This window comes from Xyrauchen texanus, chromosome 27, assembly GCF_025860055.1.
Source record: "Xyrauchen texanus isolate HMW12.3.18 chromosome 27, RBS_HiC_50CHRs, whole genome shotgun sequence".
NCBI classification, from domain to species: Eukaryota; Metazoa; Chordata; class Actinopteri; order Cypriniformes; family Catostomidae; genus Xyrauchen; species Xyrauchen texanus.
In genome coordinates this window covers 32,906,271-32,923,519 of record NC_068302.1, presented here as the reverse complement: position 1 = coordinate 32,923,519, position 17,249 = coordinate 32,906,271, and the positions used below count along the sequence as shown (strand labels likewise).

Genomic DNA, 17,249 nt, shown 5'->3' with positions numbered 1-17,249 from the left:
TCTACGGTAACTGAGATGATGGCTCTGTACAATTGTGGTGAGAAAAATATCATCTCAGAATGTTATTCTGATATGCAAGTTTGCGCTGTTTTGGCAGCCTGAGGGGGACCTACAAAATATTAGGCAGGTCGTTTTAATGTTGTGGCTGTTCAGTGTGTGTGTGTGTGAGTGTGTGTGTGTGTGTGTGTATATAAATATTTATTAGGGCTGTCGATTTAATGCATTAATTCAGTGTGATTAATTTTACAAAAAAATAACGCACTTAATCGCAATGTCCCCGGACCGTAATAAGGAAGATTCTTGAGAAATAGTACCACTTGTTTACTCCAGAGGGCAGTAATCAACATTTCAGCTGTATGAGCAACGCGTAGTTTATACAGTGAAGAAAACACTTCAGTAGACAGAACAACACAAACATGTGTTACGTTCTTGTGTTCAAAACACTTGAAGGAGCGCAAATGCGAACTAAGGGATCTTAAGATGTGTTTAAAGATTGAATATTAAACTATATTTAACTTGACACAGTGACCTAAAAATGTTATGTTTATGAAGCAACAAACCAGAGACGCTACACAAGCATGTCTGACGCAGGTGTAAATTGACGGGTCTTTAAACAAGCCCTCATAATAAATCATCAACTGATTGACAAATTCACTTGTGAAATGGATTGCTGTGAACTGTATGCCAATGACTGACTTATGATCAATAATATGGTAGTAAACAATACATTGTATTCTAAAGCCGCTTTTTGTATTGTCTTATTTAACCCTTAACCCTTCTGCTACAAGAATGTAATGCATTTTAATTATCTGAATATTATATATATATATATATATATATATATATATATATATATATATATATATATATATATATATATATATATATATATATATATATAATTTTTAATATATAAAGATAACTATGTATAATTATTTCATCATTATATATTGAATTATTGTTAAATGAGGGGCTTTCTCAGCACATATTTGTATATGCAATTATTTATTCGGGACACCATGTAATTAATTCGATAATTAGTTTTTTATTGATTGACAGCCCTAATATATATATATATATATATATATATATATATATATATATAAAAAAAATTATATTTGTGAGGCAGAATTATATATACACACATTATGGTAGTATTATGATTTTAATAAACATTCTCCTGTACTGGACACATTGATTTATATTTTTTATTACAGTATTTCAATAAAATATATATTTTTTCCACATTACAGTAATGAGAATTTGGGTAGGAAATGTGCTAAAATGTCATAAAAATAAAGTCTTAAAAGTCTTTTTAGGGGGGAAATATTCCCAGACATTTCTTTATAATATTCTCCAAGTTTTTATTTTTCTTCAAATGTATGCTTGAGGGATATCTGCTAATATTTTTTTAGTGAAGTTAAGCTCAATTGACAGCATTCGTGGCATAATGTTGATTACCACAAAAAAAAATATTCAACTCATCCGTCCCCTTCATTAAAAAAAAGGAACAAATCGATTTTACAGAGAAGTACATACAATGGAAGTGAATGGGGCCAATTTAGAGTGTTTAACGGCAGAAATATGAAGCTTCTAATTTTATAAAAGCACTTACATTAAATCTCCTGTTAAAACTCATGTATTATTTGGGCTGTAAAGTTTTTCAATCATAATTTTTTTTAGTCATTTTAAGGTTTATCAAATATTTTAATATTTACAGTTCAGCCCCTATTCATTTCCATTGTAAGTGCGTCACTGGAACTTGGATTTTTGCCTTTCTTTTTTTTTTAAGAAAATTAATTTTTGTGGTAAACAATATTATGCCACAAATGCTGTTGATTGAGCTTAACTTGAATTTAACCAGGTTTAATCCTTTAAATGTAATGCCTTGAATAAAGGAATTTGTGTAAAAAATAAAGAACAATGCAAATCCCAATCATCCGCGGTTAAATAAAGTTACCTAAAAGGGTGACTACAAGTCACCTTCAATAAAATGCAGGATTAAGGTTTATCTGTGCTGTATGCATAAGTGAAAGATCCATATGGAAGACCACTGAATAATTACAGATGACACAAAAGGTATCATCTTGCTATTAGTCAGAGCCAGAGAGAGAAAGTGAGCAGAGGTTACAGAGAAAGTGAGCAGAGGTTACAATCACAACACAGCATGTGATTAGTTGAATCAGACAAGCATGAAATCCCTTCCCTCAGTGTACCGATCTTATTCACACAACCAAAGTGTTTGCATGTCACTGCTATGAAACGATTCTGAACAGTGGCACATCTCCCACCAGTTGCCAGGCTATCGTGGTAAAAACAAGAGCCTGTTGACATATCAGCTTGACTGTCTGAATGTAGGAGACGGCATGAGATCACATATAATGGACACAGAATTTAGGGAACGTGGAGGATATGAAGCACATTTAGAAACCTCACAACAAGCAAGGTATTGTTTCATAAAGTGAGGTTATATATAATAAAATAATTGTCAAATAATTGTTGTCTCTCAAAATGTAGAAAGCTGCCTCCAAGGCATTTTAGGGCATCTAAACAATGTTATTTTGATGCTCATAAAAGCTGTCTATGTAGGCAGTATGTATCTCACTAGATTTTAAAATACAGCCAATACTTAAGACTAGACCACTTAAAAAAAAACATCACGACTGACAGATTGAGCGCATATCAAAACTCATACTGTACATTGCAATTCCTTCAGAAATACAGTGTTCTGACACTGCTGTCTGTTATAGATGTACTGGTTTTTTTTATCCAAAATGAAAGCACAATGAAATAGGAAATTCGTTTTTCTATACATTTTGGGAGGGTGGTGTTTACTACACGGAGCACGCTTATGTTCAAACCAAAGATTCTGCTTACAGACATATACAAACACTTTAAATTGTTACAGAGTCAGCTGTTAAAGAGCAAACTCTAGACAAACCTCAGGTTTCAAGGAAATTAATAAACATTAGTAGTAGTTTTAGCCAGTCATAAACAATTACAAACTGCCCCCGAGCACACCAAACAGGCATTCTTTACTTGGCCTTTTTGGAAGAGGTTTGCATAGCAGAATGTATACCTCTTTAAAGATTTTCAAGTTTGGTTAATACAATCAATGTATATAATATTCAGATTTTCTTCACTAACAAACAATTGGGAGTACAGGAGAGGGAGTAGATGAAAAAGAGGTAAGAGTGTTAATTTACTTCTCATCCATGTGAGAGCGCATCTTCTTTAGTTTCTGCATGATACTGCTGGTTTCACTTCCAGACACAGACATAGGGGAGGGACTACGTGTCTCTGCATCCGTCACTATCACACTGGGCGGAGCCGACTCCTCCACTACACCTGACACAGGTGACTCCTGTGGATATAGAAAAAAAAAAAAAAAAAAGCTTCCATTCAATATTTGCATTCTCCTAATATTAGGAGGATCTTTTAAGAGGACTGACCAGGTTGGTCTCCCCGGCACTCTTGAGCCGTTCTTTGAGTTTGAGGGTTGTGTGTCTCATCCTCTCGATCTCCTCCTGCTGTTTGAGGAGGAGTTGTCTCTCTCTCCTTGCTGCTTTATTGGCCTCCTGCAGTCGCTTGATCTCTGCCTGTGGGACAAATAACAACACAGCAAGTTTTAGCCTTTATTTTTGTGCTTTGCACATGAACATTCATAGGCATTAGGCACAAATACACAATTAAAAAAATGAACAGGGGTATCCATATATTTATCATTTAAAATAAAGTGATAATGTGAAAGTGCAAATGGGCGTAATTTTGTAAAATAAATTGGTGGGGACACTTGGGGGAGAAACCCATGAATATTTCGGTTGTGCACAGATAATTTCAAATAATTCTATGCTGTCATTCTTGATGGCCAATTCAAGTGCTCCAATAAATATTTAACATACTTTATTAGAAAACTATCACTGTATTGGCACCTGTTGATCCTGAGATTTTGTTTGTCTGTGGAAAATACATGGATCAACAATAGGTTACATACCAATCATGGGCTGATTGGCGATTTAACTGGACAAGAGCGCAAGCTGCAGAACAGCAGTGTGAGTAGAGCGCACGTCTGTGTGCACGAGAACATCGCCACCTGCTGTCACTCAACATCACTTAGAACAGCCGCAACGAGGACTCATCAAAACATTTAAAAAATATATATATTCCAGCACTGTATTGCCACTTATAACACACAAAAACTAAACGGAAACACAAACAAAATAAAAAAAACTCCTGCTCAAGAAATGACAATGTTTCTTCTGCATTAGTCTCTTACCTGATGAAAGCCATTTCAAAAAGTGGTATGGACAAAATTGGTCAGGGCAAAAAGTGGTAGGGACATGTCCCACCCATAAATGACATTAATGCAGCTGCACATATTCAGCACATCACCTGTTCCTGTTGTAGTTTCAAAATAAGGCCTCTTTGTCTCTTACGGAGGGGTGGCATCTTATCATCCTCTCCTTTATCTTGGAGATGCCTGAAAGAGAAGAGTAGGTCAACCTGCAGCTCATTGAATCATGCTGCCTTTGCGATTGTAAGATCTGTATTTTTAACATCAGTGTAAATCTTGCCAAAAAAGACAATTCGGCAACTTGCATCCTTTTTTATTTATTTATATTTTAATAAATGACAGAATTTAACTTCCATATAAAATAGAATATTCTGTGGGAAATGCAGGGTGAGGCTTGTTTTCATCTATGAGAATTTTATTGCATCATGAAAAGTAGACTATGTTAAAACATTTTTCTAATTGCCCACACAGTCTTAAGTGACATCATCAGAAAAGCTATAGTAGTGGCAGAGAAATTAATTTCATTTTGATAAGAGGTTATGTAGAAAAACAGATTTTTCTTCACAAAAACATGTACTGAAAAAACACAAGACCAGGGAAGTTTATTAAAGAAAATGCCGTCAATTTTAATTTCATGTTGATTTTCAAAAAATCTGATTCTCATGTTAGTGTGAAGAACACTGGCATGGCAGAAATGTCAACACAAATGCTCAACCTGCCTCTTTTGATGTTCCAACCAGGCCAGCTCAGCTTGGGTCTTCTCTCTGAGGGCTTTCTGACGCAAGCGCAGTAAGGAACTCTGATGTTGCGCTCGAACCTCATCTTCCTTCATATACTGATGCACCAGGTCCATTGTGAACTTGGAGAAGCTGTCCTGGCCTCTAGAGAAGGGCATGCTGGCATCCTGCTGTGAATTGTGTGACAGAGCAGGGGAAATGCCAAGTCACTTATCCATCCATCCATCCATACATCCATCCATCCATACATACATAGAACTTCTTCACAAGTCAACAGGCAAATCAGTAAAGAAAAAAAATTTAACCTTAAAAAAAAAATCTAATAAACCTACAATTAACATTAAGTAAGAAATGTTTCGGTTAGTCTTTACTCTTTAAAGCTCACTTTGTCAAACGCAAAGTGGAAGAAAGCTTACAGGATCTCACCTTTGAGCTCTCTCTGGGGCTGGTTCTGTCATGGCTGTGGTCATCATCAGATTCTGGGCATGGATTAGGTTTCCTGTCCAGCGATTCACGACGGTGAGCCTCAGAAGGTAAAAGAGAACGGAACGATTTTTCCTCAATCTCATCCTCCGTCATAGAGTCATCAAACTTCACAGAGTACTCTGTGGCAATAGAGGCACTGTCTGCTGATTGGGGAAAAAGGAAGTCACAGTGAGTTGGGTTTTCACTATGTAGAATTTCTATGGTCCAAGGTGTTTGAATGTTATTATCTAGATATAATTTCCAAAATATTTTTTACCCCATGTTTTTAATGAAGATGGGAACTGTTTTACCTTTCTCTTCAAGCACGCTGTGCACACTGTCTGTGCGAAGGGAGTCATCAGCAGTGGTGTGAGCCTGGTCCTCCACTGAACAACTAGTCCTGTCCTTCTCTGTTGTCGTTTTCTCCTTCTGATCAGAATTAGATGGACTAAGTTGAGTACTACTGCTGCCTCCACCACTGAAATCAAAGAAGAGTGTGTAAGAGAGAAGTGAGAAGTAGAAAGGTACAGGAGAAACAGTCTTCTATATATCCATTTTTGTTTAGAAATTAAGCTCAAATAAACGGCTAACAGTGATTTTACCTGATGGTGGGTCTCCTGGAAGGGATGGACTCCGAGAGGCTGTCCGGTGGTGACTCAGCCTCTTGCTGGGCTCTCTCTGAAGAAAGCTCACTCTTCCAACTACTGGAGAAGATGAAAAACAGTGTTAGTACAGAGTGCCTGATTGCAAGAATTGTTATGACTATTTCTTTTAACAATATTTCCCTTGAGGAAATGCTAACCAAAAGGAAAGTTAAAGGAATAGACCACCCTTCGCTGTTGCTCTCATTCACACTTCTGCTCATTAATGGGACACTCACACTAGGCTTTGAAAATACAAACATGTTTTGGAAACCGAAAAGGACCAGGATATGATGCAGCAAAATGAAATTTTATTTCGCATGAGCTTGCATTTCCAGTCTCCCGCGTTCGGATGCATTTAAATGGGAGTGAATGGAGCAAGAAATATAAGGCTTAACACAAGAGCAAATGGTGTTAGGCATGATTAATGTCAAACCTGGCAACCCTATCTGGCTCTTAAGATGAATTCAGCATGGGATAAGAAGATAGATCAGAATAGAGAAGGACAGTGTCCAAATGCTGACCTGTCCTTGTGGAGATGTGACTGGCGTGGTTTCAAACTTTGGCTGTCCAGTTTCTGCTGGTCAAACAGAGGTGTGATAGAAGGGCCAGGAACACTCATAGCACCTGCAATCTGTGAACGAGCCAGCTCAGTCATCTACAAAGACAGCGAGAAAAAGAGTCAACTACACCTTTAACCCTCTTACCTGACTTTAAGAGAGAGCTGCAGTGCCTTAAAGAAATATAGTATGTAATCTTGTTTCTTTACAGTTGTTGTTGGGTTTTTACCAGCATGTAAATAAATGTGTAAAGTGTATATATGATATATCTGGCATCTGTTTTATTTCAATTGTATGTCACCTCTTTAATGTGTCGTGCCGTTTCAGCTGTGTGGCGAGCAGCCTCAGTCTGTTGGTTCATCATCTTGTTTGTAGCCTCATGCAGACCTCCTAACGCCTGCTGCTGAGACTGGAGCAAACTTTCATGCAGCTCTGCATGGGCCTGGAAACAACACACATATAAAAAAAATAAGAATTTGTGATTACTTTGATTCATCATAAACTTGATTACCACTGGATTGTTTCCTGAACTGCACCACTACTGAATCTAGAGCAAGAAAATCTGAATTGTGAGCTTGCAGTTTGAATTGAATGTAATGTAAAATTAAACTTTGCAGGCATAGTTATTGGCCAATACCCTTATTCACAAAATGGCAAAATATCATCTAATTAATCCATACCACATACATATATCAATCAAGCACTACAAAAAGTCTCCACCAAAAGCTCAAATGTGAAAACTTCCTGAATCACAGAGAGGAAAATTCAGACAGAGATTAAAAAAGTAGAATGTGGTGCAAGTACCCGTGCGGATCTCTGCCTGCTCTCTTCCAGCTGCCGTTGTGTTTCCAGGGCTTCTTGCTCTGCCTTCATCCTCAGCAGGTAAAGATCACGCTCATGCCTCTGCTGTTGGGACTGCAAGAGTCAAAGGTTAGAGGTCACTGTCAAAAACATGGTACATGGCCACATGAGCACAACATTAATGCTCTACAAATAATCAATGAGCTAAGGGGCCTGTCTCACCTTCAGAATCTGAGCGAGTGAGACTGTTTCTTGCTGAGCGAGAGACACGCCTCTTACTCTCGCCACATCACTGAGCTGTCGCACCGATTCCTCCACTGCATCCAGGTAACTGAGCTCGGCAGACAGACACTGCTGCAGGACTCCAGGTGCAAAATCCAGCTCTGTTGAGCCTAGGGGGATAGACAGTGTAGTTAGTAATGAATTCTAATACCAACACTGAAATTCTCCAGAACCAGATAACCATAGCTGGCTTAATAGGGAGATTAGTTGCTTATGGATACTTTTATCTATACGAAGTTGTTTACCTGAAGTCCTTTGTTCGGCTCGGGGGCTCCGAGTATGGGGCGAGGGGTTGGATTTAGCCTTGCCAGCTGAAGAGTAGGATGAGGAGGAACTGGGCAGGGCAGTGTGAGGGGGGCTTGACCCTTGGGCAGACCCTCTGACTGGGATACTGTCACCCGGAGACAGCCGAGAATAACTAGATCCAGCTGGAGAAGGAGTTGTACCAGAGCTTCGGGGAGATTTCTTTTCTTCTGAGCCAAAACTAACAAAACAAGAAACAAAGAGAAAAATACAGATGAAATTAAATTAATTTGTCAACAGAGACAATGGTTGCAACATATTTTAGTTCTGTAATGTGATGTTGTTCTGGGTGAAACATAAATGGGAAAAACAAACAAAACCAAAAAACGTAGGCCATGTTAATTTTTTTTTTCTTCTAACAATGCTGGCACCCGTTCGTTGGTTGGTTGATGAAAAGGAATGTATATCATTTCAGAGGTGGACAAGTTATTACATTTTGACAAAAACTTTATGAAGACAAATTATTTTCTTTGGAATAATGTTCACTAATGAAGAGTGCACAATAAGATCAGGAACATATAATAAGTTTGAATGTGCATGGATAGTCGTCACTCAGTTAAGAGTATGGCAGCCCTTTATTCAAATACCAAAATCACTATTCGGTTATTCTATACATGCAATAGAGGTCTGTAACCTGTTCTGAACCCGGAGGGACTTACAATCATCAGCTTTCGGGCCAGGTTCAGGTCAGTTTAAGTATAAGGTGAGTTTGGGGCTGTTTACATGTGTTTTTCCACACATCTGCTCTGGTTTTCCAATTGTTTTCCTATGAAAACCTGTGCTGGACGAAACATCTTTGACGCTGATCTGTTTTTTCCCCCCAATATCACATGCAGGACCACCACGTTTTTAGACACTGAGTCAGGTAAAAATAACTTTTTATAAATGCATCTTGAGACACCATTCGATTTCATTCTTTGCTCTGCGTTTAGCGCAGGTGTCACAAAGATTCAACGTTTTAAAGTAGTGCAGGCTGCAAAGAGGGCTACATGTGACTGTTACACATGATTCTCCATTGTTTTTCATCAAGCAAAGTTTTAGCGCTTGGTAAACGTAAGACAATTTTTGTAACCTTTTGCTCTGGTGCCTGTGTACGTACGACCAATAATTTGACAAGTTCAATGCTTAAACATTTAAAACTAAAAGCATCCCAAAAAGTCCAATAAACCGCAGCAGTGTAAACAATCTTTGCTAGCAAAAACACTTTACACAGAATGACTGTTAAGCTGAATGGCGCAAGCAGCTAGACAATAAGAAAGAAAAACTAAAGAAAAACCTTGAATAGATTGGGGTGCCTCAAATGGCAATTTAGATGCTTTAAATATCCTTAATCCCAAACAATGAGGATTTTGTGCTGCTGGGGTATGGACAGGAGGTCCAGGAAGTGTGCCGATAATGGGGGTAACCCTTACATTTATGTTAATCCAGCTGTTGGCAGCTGGATAGAGGAGGAGGATATGGCTCTTTGAATGCTGAAGAGACAGGAAGGTATGAGGTAAATCTGACTCAAAAAATGCCACAGAGAGGCTCAAATGTCACACAGGAGAAAAAATATCTCATTGGCTATGAGCCTGACCTGCAGCACAGATAACTGACTGAACAAAAGAGCCAGTGTGCGCATTCTGCCTCCTGCCTCGTTTTTTGGCTACAGCAGACCGAGCACTGCACATTTAGTAGCCCTTATATTGACTCTGGCACCTATGGGTAGGGCTGTGATAATTATGAAAAACAGGAGCAATGTGGTTTAAAGATATTTTTGGTCTGAAACAGACTATTTGCATATGTCTAAGTTAATTTCTGGTGACTTGCAGACTAGCAGAAAGATAATATGAGATGATTGCACTAGTTACTTAGCTTAAAGTACTAACTTTTATCTTTTTATAACTGCAACATTGTCAAGTTTCAAAAAGAGCATGAAGGTACATGCATCAGAGTGCTCCATTCAAATAACAGTAGGGGGTTACTTTTACATTCATTTGAATTATTACATTATTGTTGAAATAACATTCATTTAAAAAAGTACTCATTCACAATAGAGCATTGTTTAAATAAATTGTAATCAGGAAAAACAAATATTGTTACAAAAAGCAGTAGAAGTTGTTGTTTAGCATTGTTTTAGGCCCAATTGTAAGGTAGAATCTACTGTATGGGAGAACATTGTTTGGTTTCCAACATGTCAAGCAACATACAGTTTTACTCCCAAATATTTCTGAAACCATTCCACACACTAGATGATCTTCTAACAATGCATACATTCTATTAGCAAATGCATTTATCAGTATTTCAGTGCCATGATCTACCAGCTACACTACTGTACTCCCTACTTACTGTGTTAAACAAGTCGTACCTGTGGATGGAGTGGGCTGAGGCTCCCCCTAGTGTACCATCTGTGCCAATGCTCCTGTGAGAGCTTCGACTGGATGCCTTCTCTGAACTGCTCTTTTTGAAACCCTCAGCAGGGAGATCATAGACTGCAGAGGATGTTTTTCTCTGCACCTCCAGCAGGCTCTTCTCTGATGCTGAAGGAATGTAAACAGATATAAGAGCAGAGACACCAATTTTATGCTGCATTACTCTAAAGATCAAATGACTTGTTTGGATTTCTGGCCCTGTGGTCTAAGTGTATAAGTGTATCTGACCTCTCTTGCTGCCTGAGCTGGTGTGTGGAGAGGAGAGGGGTGTGAGGGTTGGTGAATTGGGTGATCTCCCTCTGCCACTCAGCACCACGTCAGAGGGACTGAACCCACCATGGCTCTTACTGTGGAAAGAGCGCATTAGAATTAATCTTAATCTTATATACAATGCTACAAAATATGTTATGATAGCATATTGTGCACAGTATGCATAGAAAACCTGGAAGACCTACTACATTTTCCAAAATGTGCAGTATACATTAGAGCACACTGCACAGAATGCAGTTTCTCACAATTTAACATGCTCAACTTGACCTTCAATTTCCAGTGTGACAAATAAACCAGAAGTTCTTACAGACAATACATTTTAACCTCTTTCCTGACTCATTATGAAGGCATGTGAATACACATTTACACAAAATTCCATTAAAATAAGCAAAATAATATCTATATCTACTTCTGAGATAACTGGATGCCACTCAAATGCAAACTTATGAGGTCATGCGATAGACAACAATGTAGCACAGTACAGCTTAAAAGCATGAAATAATGCCTTCTGTTCAACTTCCTATTTTTAATTAAAAGTAGTTAGTATACAGTGTATTCTGCACAGTATTACGTGAATAGTAAGAAGGTATTCCTTTCTGAACATATCCAGAATCAAAGTTTAATCTTTGAAAGGTATAGTACAATGATAGAGCAAAACTGCCCCTTTCAGGTTGATGGGTTAACATTCTTAACTTGAAGACATGTTGCTCTAAATAACACAAAAAACAAACAAGTCTGTGTTCTAAAATGCCCAGACATGGTATTGATATCAACTATCTGTAGCTGACATTTATATTTGGCCTCTATGTTTTGTTCAAAATTGCATTTGTTTTGCCGTTGAGTGGGCAGAAACAATTAACATGGAACTTTTATTCAACCTTGAGTAATAAGCAAACGCACAATTCAGAGATAAGGGTTTCACTCGTTAACACACTTGCTAGTAAAAGGTGAAGTTTTGTTACTCCCTTCTGTACAAACAGCCAATGAGTTCTCACGTCTGGTGTCATGTATGGTGTCGAGTCCAATGTCTTCATGTCTGTCATCAATGTTGATGGTGAATGAGTAAATAAAACTTCTGAAACCATCAGTCAGTAAATTAAGAACTCTTGTGCTTGTAAATTATTTGAGGGAGCTAAAGTGGGAACTCACTGCTCATCGTGAGAAGGAAAAAAGAAGAATCCAGCAAACGTTAATGCAAGTCTTAGAGCTCTGGTAGATCCTGTTGTCTGTCAGAGAAGAGCATCACATGTTCCAGTTACCCAAGAAAGAAGAAACACCCAAGTTGAAGAGCAGTGCAAGGTCAAGACCAGCTATAATCAGGGTGTAATCAAGTTTAAGTAAAGGTACCCAAGGTGGTCTAAAATTGTCAACTGCTAAAAGAGACTTTAAGTGATTAAGTGTCATAAGGACTGGATATACTTGTGCCTTTCGTAAGACAATGGTATTGGGTGTACATTTTTTAAATGCAATTTAATTGTTTGTATGGATGTGTACATACATTAAGAAGCTAAGAGTGAATGCATACTTTAATATAATTAATTTAATTATCAAAATGTGGAGATTGCATTACGTAAGTGTTCAAGAAGTAATGCTGTAAGCATTAGTTACATGCTACATAAGCTATAGGTTATAGGTTAACTCTATAAATACATGACTAATTTATTCAAACAAATAAGGCAACCAAATAATCTAAATGTCAGACTCAAGTGAGTTGTCCAGGTATGATAGAGAGAGTGCATGTCCAGCTGTGAAGGCTTCACAAGAAGAGCAACAAAGTCAGAGAGTAAGAGCAAGCTATGAGGAGTGGGAGTCTCTCATTAAAGAGGGTAGACTATTGCTGAATGAACACTGTTCCAGTGATCGGTTGCAAGATATTATTACAAGGGTAACTAAAGCCTCCACAGGTTTAATCATTGTGTATGAAGACATATGTCAAATTGGCATTCCTGGCCATGACATACATCATAGGGTGGACAATTGTGAAGCAGTAACAAGAACAATTGTTGAGAAAGCAGAGAGTCATGTTGATGGAAATTAAGGTGTAAATACCCATTCACTGAGTAGTATAGACACAATAGCATTAGATAAGTCTAGTTTGAACACGAAGCACTCTAAGGCTTCCACACAGTCTCAAAGGAAGTAAAGAGCCTCCTCTAGGCACTCAAGCCTGTCTGCAGCCAAATGACAAGAAGCTGCTGCTGAGATCGCTGCTAACAAAGCGACTATAGAAGTCTTGAGAACATGATCGGCATCTGGAAGAGCTTCAGAGACTTAAAGCTCAGGATAAAAGGCAAATTGCGGAGCAAGAAGCTGATGCTTTCAAATGCTGTGAAGAAGCTAGGTTGAGAACCATGCTAGAGATTGAAGATGCTGCTAGACAAAGGGTTTTAGAAGATAAGCATCGAGAACTGAAATGTTTGGAGATGCTAACGAAATTAAATGCTGCATAGGCGCGCATCCAGGTGGATGAGCAAAGTGAAGTCTCAGAAGAAGAGATGAAAGAGCTACTCCATGACTGTGAATCTATGAAGGAGAACAAAGAATTCTCAATCCAGAATTATTCCCCACAGCAAATCATGACAAATCCAAGAGGACAGCACTGCAGCTCTTGTCAGTTATAGCAGAATCAATCAGTGCGAATCGACTCCATGTACCAGAGCCAGCAACCTTCAGTGGAGACCCACTTAGGTTTAACGACTGGAAGGGTTTCGTTTCAGACTCTTAATAGATTGAAAACCCATACCAGCAGCAGAGAAGATTTGCTACCTACAAAGATATGTAGGTGAATCTGCCTCGAAGGTTACTTTCTGCTGGGCACAGAGTAAGCTTAACATGCAGCTTGGAACATTCTGGAAGATATGGAAAACCATTCCTCATAGCTACAGTGCTGTAAAAAATTATTTGACCCCTTCCCGATTTCTTCTATTTTTGTGTATTTTTCATACTAAATAGTGTAATATCGTCAAAGATATAACAAAAACAAAGGCAACCTGAGTCAACACAAAATAATTTTCAAATATATTTTTTATTGAAAAGTTATCCAACATCCATAACACCCATGTGAAAAACGAACTGCCCCCTTAAACTTAATAGCTGGTTGTGCCACTTTTAACAGCAACAACTGCAACCAAACGCTTCCCATAACCGGAGATCAGTCTTTCACAATGCTGTGGTGGAATACTGGCACAGTCTGCTTGCAGAACTGCTTTAGTTCAGCCACAATGGAGGGTTTTCAAGCATGAACTGACCATTTAAAGGTACTGCCACAGCATCTCAATTGGGTTCAAGTCAAGACTTTGACTAGGCCACTCCAAACTATCATTTTACTTCTCTTGAGCCATTCAGAGGTGGACTTACTCCTATGCTTTGGATCATTGTCTTGCTGCATATTTCAGTTGCGCTTCATCTTCAACGTACGGACTGATAACCGGACTTAGGATTTTCTGGTACAGCAGAATTCATTTTCCCTCAATTATTGCAAGTCGCCCTGGCCCTGAGCCTAGCAAAGCATCCCCATACCATCACTCTACCACCACCATGCTTGACCGTAGGTATAATGTTCTTTTTGTGGAATTTTGTGGCCAGATGTAACAGGATCCCTGTTTTCCAAAAAGCTTCACTATCGACTCATCAGTCCACAGAACATTCTCCCAAATATTTGAGGATCATCAAGGTGTGTTTTGGCAAAATTCAGAAAAGCTTTAATGTTGTTCTTCTGGGTTTAGCAGTGGTTTTTGCCTCGCAACTCTTCCATGGCTGGCATTTTGGCCCAGTGTCTTTCTGATAGTGGAGTCATGAACAGTGACCTTTATTGGTGTGAGAGAGGCCTGCAGTTCCTTGGATGTTGTCCTTGGCTTTTTTGTGACTTCCTGGATGAGTTGTCTGTGCTCTTGGAAGAATTTCTCCATTTGGAGATAATGGCTCTCACTGTGGATATTTGGAGTCCCAAAGACTTTGAAATAGCTTTGTAACCATTGCCAGACTGATGTAATTCATTCACCTTTTTCCTCATCACTTCTGGAATTTCTTTCGAACTTAGCATAGTGTGCTACAGTGTGAGACATTTTAGCCAACTTCATGCTGCTGAAAAAATTATATTTAGGTGTCGAGGTTCCAAGCGAGCAGAGCAGATACTAAATGTGACATCAAAACCCAGCAGATCACTGATTAAGAGAAGTCACTACCAGTGAATACTTTTTCATAGCACTTTAAGTCCGTCAGAGACAAACTTAATGTATGGCCAAAAATAGGTCTGAAGGATAGTCTGGAGTTTAGAGAGGTTGAAGATTTTCTCTGTAGCTGTGAGGCAGCCATTCCTCAGATTAAGGGCCTTGAGGTACTCCATGATTGCAATGAAAACAAAATCATTATTGCCAGGCTTCCACAAGATGGAATAGAAAAGTCTTGGAAACTTAAGAAGCTACAAACACATTTGCCAATATCAGTCAATTTGTGAATTCTCTCATGAAAGAGGCCACGATCACTTGTAATCCTGTAACTTCTCTTCATGCTTTGAATCCATGTGACAATAAAAAGATAAGGACATCACAGAATCGAGCAAAGGTGTTGGCAATCAACAAGATCAGCAAGTTGTGTCTTCTGTGAAAGACAAGTTCACAGTCTTCAGAAGCGTTATTAGCTTATGACGAAAACAGTTGCAGAGCAACATAAGTTTGTTCAAGAAATGATGTTGTGCTTCGGCTGTCTGAAGTTCAGTCACCGTTCAAAGTTCTGTGAGAATAGGAGTGTCTTTGGCATAAGTCAAAGGAAACATCCAGCTTGTCTCCATGAGGACCGTTCTAAAATTGAAAGTAACAGAAGACTGAAATGTCAAAGGAAAGAGATAAATCAAAGAAAAGGAGTACAGAGCCCCTACCAGACAGACAGACAAAGGCGTCACCTAAGGCATATTCCAATAGAGTCATACAAGACACCACCAATACTCACACTTCGTTGATGATACCAGTATGGGTGTCTACTACAACTGAGCCAGATTGTGAAGTTCCTGTGTATACGCTCTGACAATCAGAGAGATACAAACTTAATTCTTGAAGAGACCGCAGAAACACTCAATACGAAGGAGGAAGCAGTACAACTGAAGCGCTCTACAGTACAATGGCTTAAAAAATTGTCGTACATTGTCGTAAGATGATTGGTCTACAGGTTAGCATGTTTTACTCCCAAATGGAAAATACCTCTGCCAGACACATACTCATGAGAGTTCATTACTGCAAACAGGGATCACATTCCCACACCTGAGACTGCACAGATGAGCTTAATCCTCAACAGAATTGTGATGTTGGCCTGTTAATTGGTTACAACTGTCCTTAGGCTCTCCTCCCTCAAGAGGTTGTGTCTGGTAAAGAAAATCAGTCTTTTGCCCAGAGAACCGAGCATAGTTGGCAACGGTAATCCCCACATCAACTACGGCGATGCCAACAGAGTAAGTCACAAAGTCATTATAAGACAAGTAGCCAGGTCTTCAATCCTCTTTCAACCTCAAAAGGTGATGTGCACAATGTCTTTTTTTTTGTGGGACTATTTTGACCACTTTGGACCATTCTATGTCAAGGATGTTAGATGAGAGCTTAAGCGTTATGGGCTGCTGCTAACCTGCATATGTTCAAGGGCAATACATATTGAAATACTTGATGACTTAACTACTAATGCCTTTATTAATGACCTCTCTTCATTCCGCTGTGCCATATCCGATGTGACCAAGGCATGAACTTAGCTGGTGCAAAATGTGAGTTCATTAGTGTATTGAAAGAGATGGATCAAGAGCGATTGAAGAACTTAGGATGTGATCATGAATGCCTTGTCTTCAAATCATATGAGTGGTGTCCAGGAAAGACAGATAAGTACAATAATTAGAGTCTTGACCTCTATTCTTGTTCAGTCTCCCAGAATACTGGATAGCACCTCTCTGCAAACCTTTCTGTATGAAGTTATGGTGATTGTGAACAGCCAGCCCTTGACTACTGAACATCTCGGCCCATTTGGTCCAGAGCCTCTCACACTGAATCACATCTGACTATGAAGGCTATGATTATTGCACCACCCCCAGGAGACTTCATCAAGGAAGATCTTTATCTCCACAAGAGATCTTTATCTGGCACAGAGTGCAATACTAAACCAACAACTTCTTGTCACGGTGGAATGAGTATCTTTTAAATCAGCACACACAGAAATGGAGTGAGAACCGAATGAACGCTCTGGATGAGAAGGGCAAAATTACATTCAAGCCCACCTATCTGGAATGACCAATCCAGAAGACAGCCACTCTCCTTGAAGCAGATTGATGAAGCTCTGCCTCTTATATTCTCTCTGCCATCTCATGGGTTAGTTTTTCATTAGAAATCTACTAGAAGTGTTACTCAACATATTTTTGCTCAATTCCTCAAGGTTTGCCATAGAGAAATCACAAGAGATTTGGTGGGAGTGTAGCTGACGTTTATATTTTGCCTATATGTTTTGTTCAAATG

At 38.8% G+C, this 17,249-nt stretch overlaps 1 protein-coding gene across 5 annotated transcripts in view; it reads right to left on the bottom strand.

Annotated features, from left to right (window-relative positions):
- Positions 1-17,249, bottom strand: part of LOC127621241 (centrosome-associated protein 350-like) — a 53,958-nt gene that overhangs the window by 13,635 nt on the left and 23,074 nt on the right. For 2 of the 5 annotated variants that reach the window (XM_052094745.1, XM_052094748.1), the window contains exons 15-28: positions 10,723-10,841; positions 10,431-10,602; positions 8,026-8,264; positions 7,721-7,890; positions 7,502-7,612; positions 6,999-7,139; positions 6,662-6,795; positions 6,099-6,200; positions 5,808-5,974; positions 5,458-5,660; positions 5,014-5,201; positions 4,393-4,480; positions 3,453-3,599; positions 3,207-3,364 (exon numbers count right to left, since the gene is read on the bottom strand). In XM_052094745.1, the coding sequence (XP_051950705.1) occupies positions 3,207-3,364; positions 3,453-3,599; positions 4,393-4,480; positions 5,014-5,201; positions 5,458-5,660; positions 5,808-5,974; positions 6,099-6,200; positions 6,662-6,795; positions 6,999-7,139; positions 7,502-7,612; positions 7,721-7,890; positions 8,026-8,264; positions 10,431-10,602; positions 10,723-10,841 (2,139 nt within the window). The remainder of the gene's footprint in view (positions 1-3,206; positions 3,365-3,452; positions 3,600-4,392; positions 4,481-5,013; positions 5,202-5,457; positions 5,661-5,807; positions 5,975-6,098; positions 6,201-6,661; positions 6,796-6,998; positions 7,140-7,501; positions 7,613-7,720; positions 7,891-8,025; positions 8,265-10,430; positions 10,603-10,722; positions 10,842-17,249) is intronic. The other 3 variants (XM_052094747.1, XM_052094746.1, XM_052094749.1) reach the window with 3 other exon arrangements.